Source organism: Oncorhynchus mykiss, chromosome 6 (assembly GCF_013265735.2).
Source record: "Oncorhynchus mykiss isolate Arlee chromosome 6, USDA_OmykA_1.1, whole genome shotgun sequence".
Lineage (NCBI taxonomy): Eukaryota > Metazoa > Chordata > Actinopteri > Salmoniformes > Salmonidae > Oncorhynchus > Oncorhynchus mykiss.
Window position 1 is genome coordinate 57507531 of NC_048570.1, and position 24799 is coordinate 57532329.

The following is a 24799-nucleotide window of genomic DNA, read 5'->3' on the forward strand; positions in this document are numbered from 1 at the left end:
TGTCTGTCTATGATCAAAGCTCCTGAATGTGGTATATCATTGCAAAGAGTTGGGGTAATTGTGTCCGACAATTCGTGAAAGTGGTCTGTTACTTTACATACGAAGCGTTTCATCAAGTCTACATCCGGGTTTTTTTCCTAGGCAATGGAGGCAAATCACCTCAGTTCCTTAGGCAAAGTGAAATAAATTCGCCGCACCGTCACATAAAGTAGTTCCTCTACTAAATGCGATTTAATCTGTATTTATGCATACAATCACAATATACTGAAACGATTTAATACTTTAATTATATTATTGAATCAATCAGAGCCATTGGTGACTTGTTTTGTGCTAAGTGCCCCTTAGTTTTCCTTGCCCCGTTCTCGCTCACTCTTCCTACGCGCATTGATGTGCAATGTGCTCAGGATAGGGGGGTGAATGAGATTGACGAAGAGTTCTTGTTCTGTATCTCAGTTTTTCTCTTTATACTCAAATTAAATAGTGGGAAAAATTATCGGGAAAATCACATCATATGCAATGGAGTGTATTTGGATATTAAGTGGATAAATACACGCTCTGGGCGTTTTTCGGTGAAGAAGTACTACGGTGTTTGTAAATATTTATTTAAATAATTTGTGTGAGAAGAGCAGGGTTGGCTGCTGCTCAAGTGAGTAAAAGAGGAGGGTAAGAACATCTCGGGATCTTTCTATTATTATAAGAACTTTCATTTTCATCTCTGCTACTCTCTTTATTATTTGATTAATATTGTTGTTTTAGATCAAGTGTATTCGCATTTTAGTCGAAGGAAAGCAGTCGCTGAGCAATCGTTTTGTTCATATATCCATATTCTAGGAGTTGGGTGATATTTTATAAGTGCCTTGCTATTGGAGGGCATTGAACGTAGTGCGTAAAGGGGCTGATTCTAACTTGCGCTAAGCTTTACGCCTCTGTTATACAATAAAAACACCGTTTGCAAAGAATTTCAAAGCACAATTATAATGTATTTTGTTGTGTAACGAACTATCGGACAGTCATCCATTTCAGATGTCTATGTTATTAAGTCGATTTGTCTGCTTTTTAGTTGAACGAATGCTTTGTTGCTTGCCCTCTGTTTCTTTTTCGTAAAGGAACGCTGTATCGCGACGAGTAACACGTAATAGCGCCACAAAAGCGTTAGTGAATGCTATTGAGTAGGTTACCATTTCACGTAAAAGAAAAAAACGTATCACACAAGTTATTGTATTTTATTTCAAAAGAGGTATAACATACGTATATCCTGTTCTTGCGTAGTTCATTTATGTTGCAAGTTAATACCATGTGATATTTGAGTTAATACTATACCATAACTAAGTAGATTCTCATTGGACAACCAACTTGCTATTTGGAGGAAGAACTCCAGCTCGCGAATGATATTTAGCTAATTTAGTTATGCTTGCATCAAGTGCACTAAGATAGTTTCTCCTGGTGCCCTACATACTAGCCTACTCTGAGAAAGAATAAGAATATTTCCCTACTGAACAATATATAACTAATTCTCAGGATTCGCTATACAGTTATTTCCCCCCAAATAAATGTGGCCTAGCTGGTGAAATCGTGGGGGGTAGTTGTAGGCCCTATTCCACTCGAACGGCTGAGATTGGAACGTTTGATATTGTATCAGTTTTTCTTAATCGAGGCCCTTATTCTTAGTTTGATTGAGTGGCAGACAGGTGCAGTGACGTGTCCAGTAGGTCACTTTAGGAGTAGGACGTATAAATCGACCCATCTGTAGTTTAAATTTCCAGTTTTGCATCACGTTCGTGTTTGGCACCACTTTATATCATGTATTTAGACAGGTGCCGTGGAATTACAGTGTAGGAAGGGTACTCATTGTTGTACTCACTTACTGCACTGTTGGAGCGAGGAACACAAGCATTTTGCTACACCCGCAATAACATCTGCTAAATATTTGTATGTGACAATAACATTTGATTTGATAGTATGTAGGCCCAGCCTGGTCTCATAGACTAGACGTAACATAGTAAATGTAAAAACGGGAAATCCAAATTAAAATTATAATTTATATATATATATTTTTTACCCCCCTTTTCTCCCCAATTTCGTGGTATCCAATTGGTAGTTACAGTCTTGTCTCATCGCTGCAACTCCCGTACGGACTCAGGAGAAGCGAAGGTCGAGAGCCGTGCATCCTCCGAAACAAAACCCAACCAAGCCGCACTGCTTCTTTACACAATGCCAGCTTAACCCAGAAGCCAGCCACAACAATGTGTCGGAGGAAACACCGTACACCTGCCAGCGCCCGGCCCGCCACAGGAGTCACTAGAGCGCGAAGAGACAAGGACATCCCTGCCGGCCAAACCATGCCCTAACCCTGTTTTCGCCAACAGGACTGGATTTTTTCTGTTTGTCGCACCATTATCAATAAACCCTAGAAAAGTCCAGGAGTCCCACCGTTTCTGAGATACTGCAACCGGCACATACCATGCTCAAAGTTGCTGAAGTCACTCATTTGGCCCATTCTAACCTTCAATCGAACGGTTACGGGGTGGTTTACCTAAACCGCTGAGTGTATGTATATTTTTTATTTTACCTTTATTTAACTAGGCAAGTCAGTTAAGAACAAATTCCTATTTTTAATGACGGCCTAGGAACAGTGGGTTAACTGCCTTGTTCAGGGGCAGAACAACAGATTTGTACCTTGTCAGCACAGGGATTCAAACTTGCAACCTTTCGGATACTAGCCCAACACTTTAACCACTAGGCTACCCTGCCGCCCCATATTATAATACATTAGTTTTCCGTATGGGTAACTTTATCCCCTAGCCTAGCTAATGTTCTCTACCTAGCTAATGTTAGCTTTAGCCACCTAGCTAATGTTAGCCACAACAAATTGGAATTAGTAACATATACATTTTGCTAATTCGTAACATATTGTACGCATGAGTTGGAACCGGTTCAGGGAACAGAACTGAAAACAGTAAAATAATGAAATTATTTGATGAACAGAACCAGAAATGAAAGTGATCTATATTGTTCCAGAATAGAACCATTATTTTAAAAGTCTGGGACCCAGTTAATAACATTTATTTTACGTTCCTGACATTTTTTTCCAGTTTCCCAAAAATCGCAACAAAGTGCCTATGCAAAGCCCTCACTGTCTGCCCGTGGATGTGTGTGTAGGCTACCTTCCCCTCCCCCTCAGAAGCATAGGTTACTGGAGTCTACTGACGACATTACAAACGTGATTCAGAAATTATGGAGAGATGTTTAATTATAGAAGAATGGATTAACTTTTTCAATGCTAGTTAAGGATATTATAGTTATCAAGTTTCACATTGGATTTAACTGACTACAAAAAGGTAAGATGAGTTTTTAATTCTAGTGCTGTTCTGCACAAACAAGCTTGTTAGCTAGCTAGCTAACGTTTGCTCTGGTCCAACGTTAAACCAAATCGGAAATTCAAAGACATTCAAAGTTCCTCCGTAGAAGCCACTCCTCTGTAGGTATAATTCTGTGGGCCTAATTCAGATAATGCAACAAGATGCCCGGCGCTTCAAGGCAAGCTTCCTTCACCCTCTTGCTCTACACTGGTCTGTCTGTAGTGACTGGCAGCACCGTGTTTGTGCTTGTCTTTCGTTATGATTAAACCATGATGTTACGGAAAAATACAATTTGCTCTTAACAACTTTCATTTACAGATTAAATAATGGTTCTGTTCAGGATGAAACAATTCGATTTTTTAAAGTTCCAACCCATGATTGCACGAATTGCAATTTGTAACATGTATTGTACAAATTGCAATTCGTAACATATCATATGAAATGGATGATGGACATCCACAAATTAATACGTACCATATGAAATGTAACTTATCATGCTAATTGGAATGTTATGGATTTACATTTATTATGTTACGTATACCCCTGAGTCCAGGTTGGTAGGCCGTCAACTGTTATACCTATAGTACTAACATTAGTATGAGTATCATGCACAATTTCAGGGATTTCTGCAAAAAGTACAGGTTTTAGAAAATAAAGTAACTTACTGTTGATGATTTAGATTTTTCACTGCAATGTCCTAACCCTCACTCTAATAATTGTGCATACCATCAAAGAATGGGCCACGAACAAAAACAACGGTGCAAATGCATTTAATACATTACATTTTTACGTGCAAATAGCACTCGCTTTTTATCATATGTTTGTAGGCTAATGTTCAAGCAATGACATTCCATGAGAGCGACATACTGTAACGTTTTTTGAAACATAATTTGAAGCTATACAAAATTGTTTACAAAGTTTTCTATGATATCAAAAACAATGGACTAAGTGGTTTTAATAATGTATTAACAAGTCATATTCTTCTAAATCAAGAGATATAGACTATTTCCATAATTGAAATTACTAGAACCCTTACAGACTTAGTAACCTACAGTATGAAAAAGCAGTGTACTTCTGCTAGATTATTTGAATAGGAAGTAGCTCAGCTTCCTGATATGTACACTAAGGCTGGCAATTGCCAGGGACCTTCCGATATTATCACAATGCTTAGGACCCGATATGATATGTATTGCGATTCTCACAATTCTATATGTATTGCAATTTGACATTGCGATTTGATGTTCCAAACATATTGCTCACTATTTGTCTGCAGCTGAGAGACAAGACAGAGCATGAGAAAATGAGTTTAGATCAGCCATGGAAGTAAAAGTGCTATTTGCATGTAAAAATGTCATCCATTAAATGCATTTGCACCGTTGTTTATGTTTTTGTTCGTTGCCCAATCTTTGATGGTAACGTAACAAAATGTAGAAAAAGTCTAGGTGTCTGAATACTTTCCGAAGGCACTGTATAGCAGCACCAACAAAAAAAAATCACAAATATTTACCTACTAAACAAAACAAAACTAATTTGCAGGCTTCAGTATACAGTTATTTCCCCCGAATAAATGTGGCCTAGTGACATGTAACTGTATCGTATTCCCCCATCACTAATGTACACCTGGACTGTGTTTTACCTATATACCCCCTTCCCCTGAAATTGGCATGTTCTCAAGGATAGTGAGGGAAGGATATGAGGAGAGCAGGAGAGAGAGATAGTGGGAGAATGGGAGAGGGAGGAAACCAGTCCACTCAGCCAGGTGGTAAGCCCATGTAATGGCCCCAATGTTATTATTGTTCTCTTGGCAAAAGGCCCTGGCCGGAAATCAATCCGCCGGCTGGGAGGCTGTAACACTGCTGTGATTTGACTCGCTCTCTTTCCCAGTTTTCACTCGCGATGAAATGCTTACACACCGTGTACAAAACTAGTAGGATGTTTTGGGGAGTTTGCACATTCATCTCTTTTTATTTTCTCAGCATTATAGTCCATCATCAGAAAGCAGTAGGTTACTTTCAAATAAGTTGTACAGAACATCAAAATCTGGATTTAAATGCCAACGATTATCAAACTGTCTTCATAAAGAAAATACTCCATTTGTTTTATCCATTTTACTCTAGACTAGAAAATGGTCTAATGTACTATTAATACTTTAAAGGCCCAACCAGGCCTAGAGAGCAGAGGGTAGTCCATACTATCCAAAGCATAGTGAGAGTGAGATGATGTAAAACAAAAACAGAAAAATACTATTCCAAAACATAATGCTGAGTATTCCTTGCACATCACAATCTAATGACTTTGTGGAGTAGCCTTGGGCCCTGAGGTCTTTGAATGGGCTCTACAGAGAGAGAAGAGAGAGTGGACAGCAAGTGTTTTGGGCCCCTGCTGTGGGTTAGGAAAGCCCACGCTATGACATGCTGCTGGACGTCGCACTGCAACATTATTTAAGTGGAGTGGCTTATCTGATTGCCTCTTTTTTGTGTCACAGCTGCCACCCCCTCAATGCAAAATTGGATGGTGTTCAAAACTGAAGACTGTGTGAAGGTAAAGCTATGAACATTTATTGTGTGTGTGTGTGTGTGTGTACGTTTAAATGCAATCCTTAACATGAAGAAAAACCAATAACTGCAAATGTAAATAACAGTGCAGTTTTCACAAAACAACATATTATTTATTATACGTGTTATAGCCTAACTAGACGATAGGCAGGATAAAGGCCTCGAAAGTAGTGTAATTTAAAGAAAACCAGAGAGGAAGAGGTGAACTTTAGGCTGCTTTGGTGAATTTGCGAGGCATGCAAGACAAAACATTGAAAGATACAGATAACCAAGACATACAGTGTGTATTCAGGCCCCTTGACCTTTTCCACATTTTGTTACGTTACAGTCTTATTCTAAAATGGATTAAATATGATTTTTTTCCAGCAATCTACACACAATACCCCATAATGGTTATAGTATCTGTATCTTTCAATGTTTTGTCAAAGTGAAAACAGATTTTTCGATTTTGTTTTGCAAATGTATTAAAAATATTAAACAAATACCTTATTTACATACGTATTCAGACCCTTTGCTATGAGACTTGAAAGACTTCAACATCCTTGAGATGTTTCTACAACTTGATTGAAGTCCACCTGTGGTAAATTCAATTGATTGGGCATGATTTAGAAAGGCACAGACCTGTCTATATAAGGTCCCACGGTTGGCAGTGCATGTCAGAGCAAAAAACAAGCCATGAGGTCGAAGGAATTGTCCGTAGAGCTCCGAGACAGGATTGTGTCAAGGCACGGATCTTGGGAAGGGTACCAACACATTTTTGCAGCATTGAAGGTCCCCAAGAACACAGTGGCCTCCATCACTCTTCAATGGAAGACGTTTGGAACCACCAAGACTCTTCCTAGAGCTGACCGCCCGGCGTAACTGAGCAATCAGGGGAGAAGGGGCTTTCATTAGGGAGGTAACCAAGAACCTAATGGTCACTCTGACAGATCTCTAGAGTTCCTTTGTGGAGATGGGAGAACCTTCCAGAAGGACAACCATCTCTGCAGCACTCCACCAATTAGGCCTTTATGGTAGAGTGACCAGACGGAAGCCACTCCTTAGTAAAAGGCACATGACAGCCCGCTTGGAATTTGCCAAAAGGCATCTGAAGACTCTGAGACCATGAGAAACAATATTCTATGGTCTGATGAAACTAAGATTGAACTCTTTGGCTTGAATGCCAAATGTCACGTCTGGAGGAAACCTGGCACCATCCCTACGGCGAAGCATGGTGGTGGCAGCATCATGCTGTGGGGACATTTTTCAGCGGCAGGGACTGGGAGACTAGTCAGAATCAGGGAAAGATGAACAGAGCAAGTACATAGAGATCCTTGATGAAAACCTGCTCCAGAGTGCTCAGGACCTCAGACTGGGTCGAAGGTTCACCTTCCAACAGGTCAACGAGCCTAAGCACACAGCCAAGACAACGCAGGAGTGGCTTTGGGGACAAGTCTCTGAATGTCCTTGAGTGGCCCAGCCAGAGCCTGGACTTGAACCCAATCGAACATCTCTGGAGAGACCTGAAAATAACTGTTCAGCAATGCTCCCCATCCAACCTGGCAGAGCTTGAGAGGATCTGCAGAGAGGAATGGGAGAAACTCCCCAAATACAGGTGAGCCAAGCTTGTAGTGTCATACCCAAGAAGACCCGAGGCTGTAATCGCTGACAAAGATGCTTCAACAAAGTACTGAGTAAAGGGTCTGAATAGAAATGTCTAAAAAAAAAAAATATTTTATAAACTTAATTGCTTTGTCATTATGGGCTATTGTGTGTAAATTGGTGAGTAACGTAAAAAAAAAATACATTTTAGAATAAGGCTGTAATGTAACAAAATGTGGAAAAAGTTGAGGGGTCTGAATACTTTCCAAAGGCACTGTATGCACACCTTCTCTCTTTCCCTCGCGCTGGCTTGCCTGCTCTTTCTCTCTGCTAATGATGCGAGTGTGTGTAGAATATCCTAGCCTATTCATTGATCATAGGCCCTGCTTTACTGAAGTTGCGAGACATTGCAACCCAAGAAATGGAGAGTTACAGCATACCATTACGAGATGCAGCTTTTGATTGCCTAGTGCACTAGTTTGCCTAGTGCACTGACTTTGTCTGCTTGGTGTCTGACCTGCCTATACTGTGCCCCTCCCCTCTCACACTGTCCCTCGCTAGGTCGCTTTGAAAGTTGCAAGCGTTTTTGTTCTCGGAAGTACGCAACTAATCAGTCTCCTCAGTTCCAAAAAAAACACTTGTCCCGTGGAAAACGGTGTGCACAGTCATTTTAGCCTGGACTTCATGCTAGTTAAAGCTGCTGTCTCGGATCTTTACACCACACATACAGCACCCCGAGCTTGGCACACACAAACCCCAATTCAGCAGTCACAGTCTTGACACTCAGAAATGGGAGTCGACACCGGGAGTCGACATGCAAGGAGTTGAGGAATCAATTATTTTGGAGTCGCCAAAAAAAAATGTCAGAGAAAGGCGAGCGACAGCAGCGATGTGTGGCAATACTTTGAGCAGTTAAATGAGAAGGTGGTGAAGAGCAAACTTTGCGAGGGGGAATTGAGGTAAAGTAATGGTAGTTCACAGGTGCCATGCTTAACCATCTGAAAGGGACGCACCCTGAGACCAGCTGCATTGTGAATTCGCATAAAATTGCAGCAAATTCTCGTATTGTTTTAATGGGAAAAACGAGAAAAAAATAGTCTGTTTGAAACTTTAAGAAAAAAGTGTGTGTGTGTGTGTGTGTGTGTGTACAGGTTTATAAACAAATAATGACATGTTTATAAACTACTTACAAACATGTTGTAAATCCAATTAAGTGTACTTCAATGTGAAGGGTTTTGGAAATGTCTACTTTTACTTTTAACGTCCACCTTAAAAGTAGATAAAAGATAACATGGATAACAGCGGCATTTTTACAGTGTTCTATGGCCTGATGCCATGCCATTGCTTTATCTTTATGTTGACACATTAGTATTCCTGTTGAATGAAGGGATACAATGATCCATCTTCCTGGCTGAACAGGCTGAAAGCTGTCCAGGACTGAGCTTCCGACAGAAGGGATCAATGATGGAATTACAGACCCTCCAAGAGTCCCTGAAAGCGGATATACAAGTTCATCAGGTAACAGCACTACAGCATCTCTCTGCTTTTCTGCCGTTTAACCACCATTTGTTCACTTGATTCACCTGGAAATGATCCGACATGTTTCGGGAGGAAAGTTGGTAACACATTCAACTGTGCGGCAGAATGTGGTTGGGTTTTTGTTCATTACACTCCATCAGATTCTTGCCCTCAGGCTGCGCCATGAATACTTCCTCCTTAGGATGAGTCTATCTGTCAGCTTATCCACCTCCTTCTCTACTCTGCGTCCTCCTGCCTCTCCCTTCAGTGATTGTCCTTTAAGTATGGTTTAGTGTCGGGTTTGGGTCAGAAAAATATACTTCATCCTGTAAATGTATGCTCTACACTCTTTGAAAAACAAGTGACAACCTAGAACCTAAAAGGGTTATTCGGCTGTCCCCATAGGAGAACCCTTTGAAGAACCCTTTTTGGTTCCAGGTAGAACTCTTTTGGGTTCAATGCAGTACCCTTTCCAAAGACGGAAAGGGTTCTGGAACCAAAAAGGGTTATCCTATGGGGACAGCCGAAGAACCCTTTTGGAACCCTTTTTATCCCTCTAAGAGTTTATGTGTACTCTGTAGTCTTTTTGAGTTGTATTTCTGTGCCATCCATAATGTTTCTGTTTTGAGGTTTGGTGCATGATACCCTCCGTCTGGTTCAACCCAAATACGGAAACCAGAAACATGAGGAAAGCTTATCCTCGCACCTCTATCACCAGCCAGATGTGCTCCTTATAGCAAAATTGCAAACAGGGCATGTGTTGATTACCATGAGAGTGATCACATTAGAGAGGCCCACATGTTCAGTGTAAGTCAGTATGGTGTTCCTATTCGCAACCACTGAATGTACCTCCTTGTGTTGTCTGGAATGCTTTGTACAGTGGGGAGCCATGAATGTGCTCTAAGGTTGCAGTATTGGAAGGTGCCTCTGGGGGCCACTGTGTCTACAGTTTGTATGGCTGTGACAATAAGAATGCATTGGGTACTGCAACGTTAAAAGGGGGGTGGGGGGGGGGGGGGGGGGTGAGCAAAAGGAACGTTTGCTCAGGAAACGTAAAAACCTATTGCAAAACCTTTTTCTCTAACCTTTAAAAAGCATGTGACGTTAGGAACAAGTGACACAGCCTCTCTCCTTGTAGTATATTAGGTGTATCAATGCATTTGTTATGTGGTTGTTAATAACTTACGTGTCTTTCTATGATTTCTCTCTCACAGAAACTAGTGTCCCAGATGAAACAGGATCCACAGGTAAGCCCCTCCTGTCACAAAGGCAGTTGTACCAGATTGCTAGGCCCAAATACACAATATGTTTTGGGGTTGACGTCAGAGGTTTTCAAGCTTTTGAAAGAATGTAGTATCCCTATTACTCAAAATCTACACAGTCGAAAGATATGACTTAAAACAGCCTAAAAAAGACCAGTTAAGATATAATGTTTTGAATTTTACCCCCTTTTTCTCCACAATTCCATGGTATCCAATTTTTTATTTTTTTAGTAGCTACTATCTTGTCTCATCGCTACAACTCCCGTACGGGCTCGGGAGAGACGAAGGTTGAAAGTCATGCGTCCTCCGATACACAACCCAACCAAGCCGCACTGCTTCTTAATACAGCGCGCATCCAACCCGGAAGCCAGCCGCACCAATGTGTTGGAGGAAACACAGTGCACCTGGCAACCTTGGTTAGCCCACGATGAGACAAGGACATCCCTACCGGCCAAGCCCTCCCTAACCCGGACGACGCTAGGCCAATTGTGCGTCGCCCCACGGACCTCCCGGTCGCGGGCAGTTACGACAGAGCCTGGGCGCGAATCCAGGGTCTCTGGTGGCACAGCTGGCGCTGCAGTACAGCGCCAGGAGGCCCGGGTGGCGCAGAGATTTTCTCAGAGATTTTTGATTGGTTCCAAACTCCACCTCTTTTACTTTACTCTGTCAATGTTGAGAACGGCCTTGAAATCTCCCCAGAGCTCTTCTATCTCTGTAGTATCCGCCCACCATACTTTATCATCCTGCAGCCCTTTTATGAGGACTCAGTGCTGTAGCAGCAGCGGCCCATCCCACATTTCAGCGGTGTCCCTACATCCCAGCTCTGAGTTCCCCCTCATGTGGCTGACAGCCGTGGCAGCCCAGTGACGCGAGGGGAGTGGATTACTCTTTCCACCTCACTTCACTCGTCCCGTGGGAAACGGTGTGCACAGTCATTTTTAACTTGGACTTCATGCTAGTTAAAGCTGCTGTCTCGGATCTTTACACCACACCTACACACACACACACACACACACACACACACACACACACACAAATACAGAACCCAGAGCTTGGCACACTCCCCACATAACACGCAAACCCCAACTCAGCTGTCACGAATGAACAATTCTTCACAGCTATGTGTAAGTGAGCTATAACAGGCTTGTTGCTCTCTTCTTCTTTTTTTTTGCTGCAGAATGCTGATTTGAAGAAGCAGCTCCATGAACGTCAAGCCAAGATCACAGCGCTGAGTGAGCAGCAGGTAGGCAACTGAAACAGGAGAGGGGAGTGGTGGCTCTGGGATTTCATACACCATCACACTGGCACACACCAAGGTCTTTACCAGTCTTACATTACTGCACTGTGTATTAAAATGCTAGAGGTTCTCTACATGACAGAGCCTACTTTCACTTCCTGTCAGAGCTATCCTTTCTTTCTTTTCTTCTTCTCTGCCCTTTTTCTGGAGAGTAGGCCTAGACAAGTCAATGTGGCAGATCTAAGAGTCCTGCATGCTTCTGCCTGTGATCGATGATTTCTGTACAGTTGAGGGTGTGAGCCTAGGATCACTTTGAGTTGGGTTTTGTCTCCTTCTTCAGGCTAGGGGGCTTAGAGCAGGTGTCTGACTGATCCAGTTTCATGGTGCTAAAAAGCACCACTCTTTGTGAAGCTGTTAACATTCACATCCATTGACAACCATGGGATGGTTAGAGATAAGAGTCATTTGAGACTTTAACAGTTTATAGGACCTATGCACAGCAGTGGTGCGAAGTACTTAAGTAAAAATACTTTAAAGTACTACTTAAGTTGTTTTCTATACTTTACTTTACTATTTATATTTTTGCTAACTTTTACTTCACTACAATCCTAAAGAAAATGATATACTTTTTACTCCATACATTTTCCCCTGACACCCAAAAGTACTCGTTACATTTTGACAGGAAAATGGTCCAATTCACACACTTATCAAGAGCACATCCCTGGTCATCCCTACTGCCTCTGATCTGGCGGACTCACTAAACACAAATGCTTCATTTGTCAATTATGTCTGAGCATTTGAGTGTGCCCCTGGCTATCCGTCAATAAAAAAAATATTGATTGGGATGTCTGGTTTGTTTAATATAAGGAATTTGAGATGGTTTATACTTTTGAACGTTAAGTACATTTTAGCAATTCCATTTACTTTTGACACTTAAGTATATTTAAAACTTTTACTCAAATAGTATTTTACTGATACTAATAGACTTTTACTTGAGTCATTTTCTATTAAGGTATCTTTACTTTCACTCAAGTATGACAATTGAGTACTTTTTCCACCACTGATGTACAGTATATACAGTATATTTGTTATTGACTTACAAGTACAACTGGCATGCATGCAGGCTAGTGTTAGTGAATTTGCCCCTCAACCAACCATTAACATATTATTGTAAGAGGCTTTGTTTTGGCGATTTGAACTGAGTCAAACTAAACTTTTGGAGATATGTTGTTTTTCCTCTTAACCACTTTGCTGCATATAAACTTACCCTGTTATCGTGGTTTAATGAAGTCTTGGGAATGATAGAGGTTTCTATTGAACCTCTGTTTACAATGTCCCTGGTGTCTAATTTTCTTTACAGACTAAATGAAGGGGTGTGATTCCTGTAGAAGTGTCCCATTTCTTTCCACCTGTCACTTATCGATCGTCCTCTCTCTAGTCTAGGGCCTCTGTCGGCTCAACCAAAGAGGTTTTTAAAACGTCAAATTTAAAACGCTGTCTGGGAAGGGCCTGGATTCCCTTTCAAAAGAAAAAATAATTGCCATTTTATTTGTGCAGAGGCCGAAGCTTTTGTTGTACCTTAATTGAGTCTGTGTTGCTGTCTTAGTTTTGAGAACCCTTAAGCTTTATGTTTGTTTAACGGTTATGCTATGAGAATATTTGGTCACATACTCGCAGTGGATGCATGGGTATCTGATCTGAAGAGAAGTTCCAACACCGATTGAGAGCTGTTCTTTGAGAATCAAGGGGAGCATTTGACTGGAATTAGCATCAAACCTGCATCCCCATAGTCCCATCCAGACACTGCTTGTGGCGGTGCACTTTCTCAGTCTATTCTTATTACCCCCTCAAGATATGCTTATTAATACAACGCTGCTGTTGCAGTCTCTCCTGTATTCACTTTACATGGAGTCAATGTCTTCATTATTTAACTTACAATGAAGTTGCTCCACACCTTGAGGCTCCTTAAGGGAAACATGTTTGACATATATTTGTTACTGGATTGTGTGTGTGTGTGGTGTGCGTGTCGTGTGTGTGTGTGTGTGCATTAGTGCTAAGCGGTTAGTGCTTTTTGATTTAAGAGGTCGGTTCGGTTTTGGTTCGATTATTTAAAAAAATATATTACGGTCTTCGGGTTTCGATTGAATTATTTGAAGCATTTAAATGCGCTATGTATTATGTGGGTTGAATCCTTTAACAACACAGAATAAAACAATGAATAAAAGTTCAATGATGGTAATGACCCATTGATACTTATCAGATATTACCCATTGTTTATTCACCTTACTATATATCTAAATTAAATATTTGTTGTGTATATTACATTGGTTTTACTTGAGGACTTTATTATTTCATTCCAAGTCATCTCTATAGAGCTGCCTATACTATGACAAAATCACTATTTTAGTAGTTTATAAAAGTAAATAAGGCATACTTTTATGACTGTTGAATACCAATTATCAACTACTTCGATCAGGGATGGGTAACTGATCAGGGATGGGCCTGTACCCAAATACACAAGCGGGTCCAGAACCAGAATGCGAAATAATGTCATGGGTCAGATCTGATATGATTGTCTCGGGTATGTGTCATTTTTAACTGACTTTTCCAGAAGGACCCATATAGTTTTGAACGCTACTGCTGCATTAGAGAGAGTGAGAGAGAAATTGTAGAATTTATGCTGCTGCTCTTTGCTTTTCACGTAGGTGGCACGTGTAGCTTGTTGTTGTTGTTGTTGGCCAATCATAAGCCATCAAAGCTGTAATAGGCTAGTCATAGAGCCTCTGCGTGGGGAAAAAGTTAGGAGATATCTATTCATTGGAAGATTCATTAAAAGTTTAAGGAGAAGGATAGGCTACAACGACCTAAAGCCAACAGGTAGGCTGCTACTATTATATTATGAATGGAGTTGTTGTTGTTAGTAACTGTGTAGGACGAGAAAGTGCATGCAGCCTCAATTAGCCTAGCTAGCTAGATTAACTAGCTTCTCCAGGTTTGAAGACAAGTATTACATAATCATATAAATAACCTAGCTATGGCAGCTATTAGTCTACTATAGCGTGAGCCGGTTTGGTGGGTTGCAGTTTCTCATCTCTCCCTTCCTCCTCCCTGTTCCCCGGTCACTCGCTCACACTCATAGTAGCCTACACACACAGCACTGGCCCCTGCTAGAGCGTCACTTCTCTCTACCTCCTCCCCCTTGCGCTTTATCAGCTCCGGTTAATAAAGTAGCTTAAAATGTTATTTTTCTGCTGCCTCCCTCACTCAGATCGAACCGGGCCTGGATCCAACCAGGCCTATACGGAACGTGTCTAGCTGTTCCTCAGGTCCCTTTGGAACTGGTCTCTATACTGTAAAAGTTATCTTATGCGTATTGGGTCTGGTTGGGAAATCCCCAGGTCGGTTTTGGAACGGGTCCAACTATTTAGTTTCAAAAAGTCCAATATTCTACAACTCCCTACCACATCACATAGTTCCGGGCATTTCAGGCATAACGCTCTCAGTACTGTATCTTGCCCTGTGCTGAAAGGGACACCTGCTGACGGAGTGTGAATAATACCAGGTTCATTTAACAAGGGTGGCAGGCTGCTCAGGCCAAGTATTTCAGCAGCTCAGCTATGAATTTTTAAAAGTGTTTTTTATAAATTCACACTAGCAGCTGATTTATATTCTATGAGGTGCGGGGGCCTCCACTGAGTCGATGTCAGATGAGTGTAGCGTATAAGACCGGAACGATTAGATGATTATATCCATAGAGCATTTACATTTTTTATCATACTGAACTATTCATTGTCTGTATGAATAGAGGTAGGAGTGGTGAAAGGTAAATTGAGAGGGTCACTTCATTCTAGCACTATGTGAAAGACAAATACTCAATCTGAGGATTCTCAGCTGAAATTAGTCACACCAATGTGCTTTTGGCCATACGACCTCCACCACTGCATTGTAACCAGAAGGAATGAAATATTAAAGCGCTGACTGAAGGTCAGGTTGGTTGTGTGTGGAGAAACCTGGATTCCATTTCAATGGACCTGAGCTGTTTTCATCTAGTGTTTCACGTTGTTCGAGAGGATTCTAGCTGACTTATTTGCTGGACTGGCTTGATTAGGAGTTAGATACTGCAAAGCTCGTGAGGAACAGAATTGTCAATCTTGACAGATAAGTTGTGTAACACAGCATTTGACGTTCTGCTTATAAACGTAGAAATCATTATTTCATTGTTTGTTAACAAGCTTTTGAAAAAGGTCATTATATGCCATTCGTTCTTGTTAGGACCTTCACTTAGCCCCCATAATGTACCGATGACTTATTTTATGAGCGGAGAAACTTTTTCAGAAACCGTTTAGTTAACAATGTCCTGAAAGAGACTATTACAGTTCCACACGTCAGCAGTTTTCATTGTGTGGACTGAAAAGATGTAGAAAACTCTCTCTCTCTCACTTAATGAAAAGGCTCAACTCCAGGGATGTCACCCCACCGGGGCTATGGAAGCAGCCAGGCTGTGCTTCTATAAATCATGCTGCAATGATCCAGCCATCGATTTCAGACTGGGGTTGTCTTTAGCACAGTTGAAAACCCTTAAAAATGTCAATTATTTTATTGATTCCTGTATTTTCTTCCTAACTCTCCCCTGTCCTCCATTTACAATATATATATATATATATATATATATATATATTTTACAGTTTTTTTTGGTCAATCGTCTCTCAGTACTGTGTCTATTTGTTGGTGTGATGTGTTATAATTTAGATTTACCGCGCAGTTCTTTCAACATCACTTCTTGGATTTAAAATAAACTGCCGTGCATTTCGCAGGGGTCGATACTAGGAGCTGTTCTTTTTACTATTTATACAAATGCTATTGGTCAATCTGTTAAAATGTTTACATTTGAATCGATATGCGGATGATACTATTGCGTATGCAATTGACCCAACTACTGACTGGGCTGTGACGAGGCTACAGTCTGATTTTTGCAGTTGTGCAGGAAGCCCTCCAAGTAATCCCCGAAAGAGGTTTCGATTGGATGCTTTGAAGTCCCTCGGACAATTCAGACAGCTGATTTTTATCATGAAGAATGTGTTAGTTTTAAATGAATGTGTTTTGTATCTTAACGTGTATATGGTCAATATGTTGTGTTTACCTGTACTTCCCTGTTGTATGTGCTTGTTTTTGTATGGCGCAGGGCTCATTTGTGAAATCGACGTTAGTCTCAATAGGACTTCCCCGTTGGAATAAAGGCAAATAATCTGAATATTCCTCTGAAAATCCTTTTTACTCTGGAAGAGGGAAGTCGCTTTTCGCTGTGATTTGTAGAGACTCAGTAGCTTGTCTTGTGTTTCTGAGCGTTATGGTAGCGCTGATGTCGGAGAGTTGTCTCATTTCCCCACAGATGACATTTGATTGGCTTTCGAGAGGCATACCGCTGAGGATGTTTGTGAGAATGAAATGGGTTCAACCTCTGGTCAGACCTGAACCTGATAAACTTGGGACACATGGGAGCAGAAAGTGCTGAACCTCCCTTCTCTAATAATGCACTCCAGGGAGGCTGTGTGTGTCAGTGAGCTGGTGTCTTATGTCTCTTTGTGAGTTGGCACAGGATTTATCCATATTTTCAAGCAGGTTTCAAGCAGTGGAGTAAAGTTGCAGCATTCTGTATTTACGATACTATGTGGTGGTCCCTTCCTCTTTTAAGAGGTGTGCTATTCAACTTGCCCTGCAGAATTCATTTAAAAGGCTCTCCTTTTAAATGAGGAAGCTCTATTGTCTCGGAATACCTGTCTGCCTGTGTGGCTCCCTAGCTCCCACCCAGGGATAATAAAACACCTTGAGCTCCTCCACCGTAGAAATAATGACCCATGGCACTGAAACGAGGCACAATTGAATCGATTTAGCTGCAGTCTGTCCTTTCTTTGACTGCCTCAATGGTTTGAATAGTACGGGGCATTTTATGAGGAGACGGAGACCTGTGGATCCAGAGAAATGGCACTGCGATGAATGCTTGGGCAGGTCTCAACTGGCCTGCCCAGGACTGAATACAGGGGAATCAGACAGACTGGCTGTGACATGTGACGTTATGGCGCACTGTAAAAGCCTCACAGCTGTTGATAAGCTAGTTGCACTTGTGCCATTTGTGAAAACATGAGGAATAGAAAGACCATATGATAATATGCAAAATACTGGAAGGACTAAAACATTGATGCCAAGGAAAGAACCTGCTCCCCATCTATTGTCAATGCTATTGTTCTTAAGTCACACACATTATCAAGATGTTGTCAATGGATTGACACAGATTTGCTAGTGGGGCATTTTTGGGCAGGGCTGTTTTATGGCTACTTCAGGGATGGTTCAGGACTACTTGGGGCTGGTTCAAGGCCGGTGCAAGTTTGGTTTGGGCTTGGTACAGCAGGGGTAACCTGGCACTCAGTCTGAGCTGTATTTGCAGCCTCTAACGAGAGTCCCTGCTGCGAGGCCCAGTTATTATCACTGCTGCTCCTCCATGCGCGTAATCTGGACGTGTGTCTCTGCTGTGTGCCCAGGAAAAAGAAGAAGGAGGTAGGGAGGAGAGAGAAGGGTGGGCATAAAAAGAGCTGGAAACTAAAAGTGCTTTAGTGTTGTTGAGGGATGACTCACAGTATTGCCCTGAAATGAACCCCCCCCCAAAAATTCCTGCATACAATATATGGTCGTCCTCCGCTGCTCTCTTCTAAATGCAAAATATGCAGACAAGCATTGTTTCACGTAATGTCCAATTGAATATACATCAAATAAAGTATTCTGACTCAATTATTACCACACTCTGAGGCTGTACCACACATCAAGTTGCACTTTCCCCTCCTCACACCTTGAAAGCACACACAGTAGAAGCATTCACATTACATTCAGCCCACCAGGTAGACTCCTATCTCTTCTCTGTGTTAGATACCTGCGTTGGAGTTAGCCTGCACAGGGTTCAGTGATCACTGTTCCTTAGCAACAGGTGAGCCATATGGTCATTTCTGGCACAGAGTCAGTCTTTTTGTGAGCAGCTGCCTAGAACTTTTCGTTTTTTTTGTTCTGTTGGCGCTTGTAGGGCGATTACGGTTGCGCTTGTGGCCGGTACAGGTGTACTGTATGTCAGTGATCTCCCGGTCACCTCCCAGGGAGTGATGACACATCTCCCTTGGACATCTAGCTCCGTCTCAGAGAGGAGAGTAAAGAGCCAGCCCCCTCACTGACTTCTCCCACTTCCCACTTACAGTTCAAAGGTTGGTGAAGTAGCTACGCCTCCATTCTACCCTACAGCCAGTTTAAGAACATCCTCGACACTTTAGAAGCTAACGGGGGAAGAATGCGTCTATCAAAGCCTGAAAAGAAAATCCCTATTCCTGAGAAGTGCTGCGGCAGCACGCTGCTAAGTCACCGTCTTGAAAGCAGAGGGAGGGAGTGTGTGTGTGACAGGAGGACGTGCTATCATCCAGCAGCACGGTGCCTCTCAGTGTTAGAATGTCAGCTCCACTCTTCCACACAGATGCTCCCTGTTGTGTGGTCTGGAGAGGAGACTGTGGCAGGCCAGAGGAGAGCAGGAGAAAGGGTGCAGCCTGGCTGGCTGTCACTGGGAGAGTGGGGCCAACTACCGTGCTCTCTGGGAGCTGTGTGGGGAGGAGTTTCGCTAAGACATGCCCCCGCACTGTTCCACTGCAGGCCTGTTCTGTCCGCCCCCGGAAACCTAAAACTACAATCCGGGATAATCTCCTTGATGTCTGACTAATACAGTGAAAATACAGAAATGAGCCTCGTGTACTACCTCCTGGGGTGTGCTTTCCTCGCCGTGTTCTTAAAACTAATGACCCCCACCTGCTAGTTCACCGATCCTTAAATCTCCATCCTCCCGGTAGATTAACATTTGCTCAGGCTGAATAAGCGACCAGGCCAAAGTCTTTGACTCAATTGAAAAGTTCCTCCAAAAACACATTTGTTTGCCATGTTTGCCATTTATAGAAGCTTTGAAGGTGACTAAAGACACTGAGCTTGTTGAGTAAGTGGGTAGATGGATGCTGTTTTCGGTTTCCTCTCTATTGTTTCCTATTCTGTACTAAGAAGGATTTGCAGTGTGTGTCATACAAGAAATGCTGGAGGTAATTACGAAAGATTATGAATCACACTACAGCTCAGTGCTAAGAGGCGTCACTACAGACCCTGGTTTGATTCCAGGCTGTATCACAACCATCTGTAATTGGGAGTCCCATAGGGCGGCGTACAATTGGCCCAGCATTGTTAGGGTTTGGCCGGGGTAGGCCGTCATTGTAAATAAGAATTTGTTCTTAACTGTCTTGCCTAGTTAAATAAAGGTAAATTAAAATATAAATTATTTTGAAAATGTTAGAAGAAAATAAACAAGTCACACAATTGTTAATATTATTAGTTGCTTTATCTATATCAAAGCAGATAAAGCACTGCTCCTGGTAGACTCAGTAAATTGATTTTAGAAATTAAGTATGAACCAGATTAAACACATTCATGGAAATGCTAATCCTTTTCCTGCTCAGGGGGCAGTTTACATTGTTCAGCACATTGTACTTTGAAAGTAGATTCGTATTCAGTGCCCTGCACTTCCTCCCACCCCACTAGAGCGTATCTGCAGGGAGCAGGGCTGTCTGGATAGAGAAGAGGTTTTATACCTGCTTAACCCACTTTCACAGTGCTCTGTGGCTGACTGAGAGACTGACTGAGTAAAAGAGAGCAGCGCCTACCCCATGATGCATGTAGTTGCTGAGTAAATACTAAATTCTGGCAGTGATGTGCACTGTGCCAGGGGCTGTGTGTGTTCATGAGGAGACTGTAGAGCTTTTACTGTTGTTTCCACCCAGATTTTTAGCTCTAGTTGTTGTGAACAGGATGGGGGGGTAGAGCTAGGTCTGCTGGGTTATGTTTAGCTATAAGGCTGACAACATGTGAAGGTGCTGTGTACTGTGGCCAGCCATGATTCCATTAATAGTAGTGACACGTATCCTGTTTGACACTAAACAGAACTGTGCAGGTTCGTCTGTAGATCTGCTTTTGCCAGAGGTTTAAGTAAGGCAGATTGTCGCCTAAAACCGCTACTAGCTACTACTATGCACGTTTATCGGATGCAGTTGATCAATTTATATATATTTTTTTTACTCCTATGCTTGTGTATGCTTTTAGAGAACTTTTGATTAATTTACTTACCGCCCTCTTGTTCAACCTCTCTGTCTCCACTCCTATCTGAAATACAAAAAAAGAAGCTGCATTGTCTTTAACACTCCCCGGCTAATTGTAATTAATTACTGCCATTTAACACACAACAGCATAGTAAATGTCCCAGGATCCCAGATCCTTTACAATTCGCCTGTTGTCCGCCATGATGCCATCTCACGGTAGCTCTGACTTCAACCTCCGCTTCAGGCTCTCGTGAGAGGAAGATGAAACTGACGGGATGACCACGGCTTTATTCGCTCTCTGTAAGAAAATGTCTACCATTTACTATTGTCAAGCAATCCTTTCATAATGTAACTAACAATGTCATGCGATAATGTCAAGTGACAATGTAACAGGGTAGATGGATATCGATGCGGTATGAAATCACCACAATATAGTGCAACTGAGGTGGCCTGGTTGCGTTTTTTTGTTTTAAATCACACTCGTACTTACTGTAATATGCATTCGTCACTCTGTCTCCGTGAAGAGCGTTGTCTTGGAAGCGGAGGGTTTGACAGTTAGGGAAATTGACTATAACTATATCGGGTGATAATGAAAGGCACAGGGAAAGGGGTTGTGTAGAGGAGCTACGCAATGTCAGGCTAGGACAGGATCACCGCTCCTCCTTTCCTGTCACACTCAATGTCTCATCAATATCAAGTGTCATCATCTTTCACTCGTTCATCTCAGTATTTTGCACACAATCTCTGTCAGTTTGTTGCCATGTGAAAATAGTGAAAATACGACCTTGACTTCATTAGACAGCTGTGGTGTGAGAATAATCTCAAAACAATACAGCTCTACCTGACACTTGGTACTTTTGAATTGACTGTGTGGGCGTAACTGCGTATGTGTGGTGATAGGGTCTTTTGAGCAGTGAATAATTGTTGCTGACGCATTGCATCCTCTGGTGGTGATTACTTCCTCACTATTCTTTGTTGCGAAACAAAAGGACAGTTAGTAACCCCCTAACTCATGGTTTTCCAACCCCCTCCCCAGGCCCACTCCCCCCCTCCCCCCCAGATGTTTTACATTTGAGTTTTAACCCTAAACTGGCACACCTGATTCAATTAGTCAAAGGCTTGGTGATTAGTTGACTAATTGGATCAGGTGTGCCAGTAGGGTTAAAACAAAAATGTGAAATGTCGGGTGGGTCCGAGGAGAGGGTTGGGAAGCCCTGCGTCTAACTGAGAAAGGCAACAGAAGTCTACTGCAGGGGTCGGCAGTTCCGCCGCAGGCACCCGGAGTTCCTCGTGCACTTCCTGGTTTTGATTGAACCGACCTGGAAGACCAGGTGTGTTGAATTTAGCCAGTCACTGAGATAATCAATTAGTTCAGTTGCCTAGTTGGAACAAAATCCTGCAATACCTTCTGCACTCTGAGAACAGGGTTGCCTACCCTTGCTACTGTGTGTACAGATAGCCCAATGTAATCTGTAGTTCTTTGTGTGTGCGTGCGTGCATGTGCAAACATGCCAGTACGTGTTACAATTACACACACTGGCTGCAGTAGGGAGGCTTTGTATGTGTCATATGGATCTGCCCAGATGGAGCGAGAGGAGAGTGTTAATGTGTGTCTGTGATGGGTTTAGTTCTAGCTCAGAGAGATAGCGAGAAAGAAGGGAGAGGGAGAGCGCGGGAGGACTGTGAGGCAAGAGGTAGTGTGAGAGGAATTTCAATCAAGGGCTCAACATGCTGTTTAAATACCATCAGCACAAAAGGGGAGGGGAGACTGTCAAGGGGATAAATCCTCACACCTGAGAGGCTGAGAGGAGGCAGGCAGGCTGGACGGAGGCAGGCAGCCCCAGCCCAACCAGACCTCCCTCCACATGGCTGGAAAGCGCCAGATGTGCCGCTCACATTTCATCCTGTTTCAGAGGAAGATAAAAAATTAAAATATAAAGATGAGGAAGAGATTATGGAGGTAGAGGAAAGCCAGAGTCAGCAGGCCTTAAGCCAATGACGATGCACAGGATCTGGCTTTTATGGAAAAAGATACATCTTAGGGAATGTTGATGATTGATACTGGATGCCATCATTTATAAGTCTATTTATCTTGAGAAACTCAAATTTCTAGTTTTTGTCACATGCCCAAGTACAGTGAAATGCTTTTCTTGCCTTCTCTTTCCCAACGATGCAGTAATCAATATCAGTAGGACTATTAAAAAAAGTAACTTGAATAAAAAACACACCAAAAAATAGAATTAAGAAGTTCCAGGGTCATTGTCAATAGAAGGTAAATCAAGTGTTTGCACTTTTGGACTATTCCATTTGTTTTCCTTTGTACCGGAAAAAAATCAATAAAGCGGAGGGTATTCATTTTAAAAGTATACTGAACAAAAATATAAACGCAACATATAAAGTGTTGGTCCCATGTTTCCTGAGCTGAAATAAAATATCCCAGAAATGTTCTATACACACAAAGCTTATTTCTCTCAAATGTTGTACACACATTTGTTTACATCCCTGTGAGTGTGTGTTTCTCCTTTGCCAAGAAACTCCATCCACCTGAAAGGTGTGGCATATAAAGAAGCTGATTAAACAGCATGATCATTACACAGGTGCACCTTGTGCTGGGAACAATAAAAGGCACACACACAATTTCACATATATCTCAATTTTGTGGGAGCATGCAAGTGGCATGCTGACTGCAGGAATGTCCAACAGAGCTGTTGCCAGAGAATTTAATGTTAATTTCTCTACCATAAACCGACCCCAAGGTCATTGTAGAGAATATGGCAGTACGTCCAACCGGTCTCACAACCGCAGACCACGTGTTACCACTCCAGCCCAGGAGATCGTCTGAGCCCTGCCACCTGGACAGCTGATTAAACGGAAGACTATTTCTTTCTGTAATAAAGCCCTTTTGTGGGGGAAAACTCAGTGTGATTGGCTGGGCCTGGCTCGTTTATACTTTGGTTCATTATACAGTGGCAAGAAAAAGTATGTGAACCTTTTGGAATTACCTGGATTTCTGCATAAATTGGTCATCAAATTTGATCTGATCTTCATCTAAGTCACAACAACAGACAAACATAGTGTTCTTAAACTAATAACACACAAATTATTGTATTTTTCTTGTCTATATTGAATACATAATTTAAACATTCACAGTGTTGGTTGGAAAAAGTATGTGAACCCCTAGGCTAATGACTTCTCCAACCGCTAATTGGAGTTAGGAGTCAGCTAACCTGGAGTCCAATCAATGAGACGAGATTGGATGTTGTATAGAGCTGCCTTTCCCTATAAAAAACACTCACAAAATTTGAGTTTGCTATTCACAAGAAACGTTGCCTGATGTGAACCATGCCTCGGACAAAAGAGATCTCAGAAGACCTAAGTTTAAGAATTGTTGACTTGCACAAGTATCTCTAAAAGCGATGTTCATCAGTCCAGGGTAAAATAAATGGTCTATAAATGGAGAAAGTTCAGCAGTGTTGTTAATCTCCCTAGGAGTGGCCGTCCTGCAAAGATGACTGACTACAAGAGCACAGCACAGAATGCTCAATGAGGTTAAGAAGAATCCTAGAGTGTCTGCTAAAGACTTACAAAAATATCTTGAACAAGCTAACAAGCTTGACATCCGTCAATTGAAGCTCCACAGAAGTTGGGTGATGCAACAGGACAACGACCCAAAACACAGGAGTAAATCAACAACAGAATGGCTTCAACAGAACTAAATACACCTTCTGGAGTGGCCCAGTCAGAGTCCTGACCTCAACCCGATTGAGATGCTGTGACATGACCTCGAGAGCAGTTCACACCAGACATCCCAAGAATATTGCTGAACTGAAACAGTTTTGTAAAGAAGAATGGTCCAAAATTCCTCCTGAACGTTGTGCAGGTCTGATCCGCAACTACAGAAACACTGGGTTGAGGTTATTGCTGCCAAAGGAGGGTCAACTGGTTATTAAATCCAAGGGTTCACATATTTTTCCCACCCTGCACTGTGAATGTTTGCACAGTGTGTTCAATAAAGACATGAAAACGTATAATTGGTTGTGTGTTATTAGTATAAGCAGACTGTGTTTGTCTATTGTTGTGACCTAGATGAAGATCAGATCAAATGTTATGCCCTAGATGAAGATCA

General features: G+C 42.1%; 1 protein-coding gene and 1 long non-coding RNA gene across 9 annotated transcripts in view; one reads left to right on the forward strand and one right to left on the reverse strand.

Moving 5' to 3' along the window:
* The first annotated feature begins 401 nt into the window (after positions 1 to 401).
* Positions 402 to 24799, forward strand: part of LOC110526201 (PHD finger protein 21A) — a 42794-nt gene continuing 18396 nt past the window's right edge. For 4 of the 8 annotated variants that reach the window (XM_021606962.2, XM_021606964.2, XM_021606963.2 and 1 more), the window contains exons 1-5: positions 568 to 663; positions 5845 to 5900; positions 8915 to 9013; positions 10228 to 10260; positions 11453 to 11518. In XM_021606962.2, coding sequence (XP_021462637.2) covers positions 5859 to 5900; positions 8915 to 9013; positions 10228 to 10260; positions 11453 to 11518 — 240 coding nt within the window. In that variant the 5' untranslated portion in view covers positions 568 to 663; positions 5845 to 5858. Of the gene's footprint in view, positions 664 to 5844; positions 5901 to 8882; positions 9014 to 10227; positions 10261 to 11452; positions 11519 to 24799 lie in introns of all 8 variants that reach the window. The other 4 variants (XM_021606957.2, XM_021606954.2, XM_021606959.2 and 1 more) reach the window with 4 other exon arrangements.
* On the reverse strand, positions 20702 to 21683 carry LOC118964911. The gene is made up of 3 exons (XR_005052169.1): positions 21164 to 21683; positions 20855 to 20971; positions 20702 to 20737 (listed from the first exon to the last, which is right to left on the reverse strand). It is a non-coding gene; the product is annotated as an uncharacterized LOC118964911 (long non-coding RNA).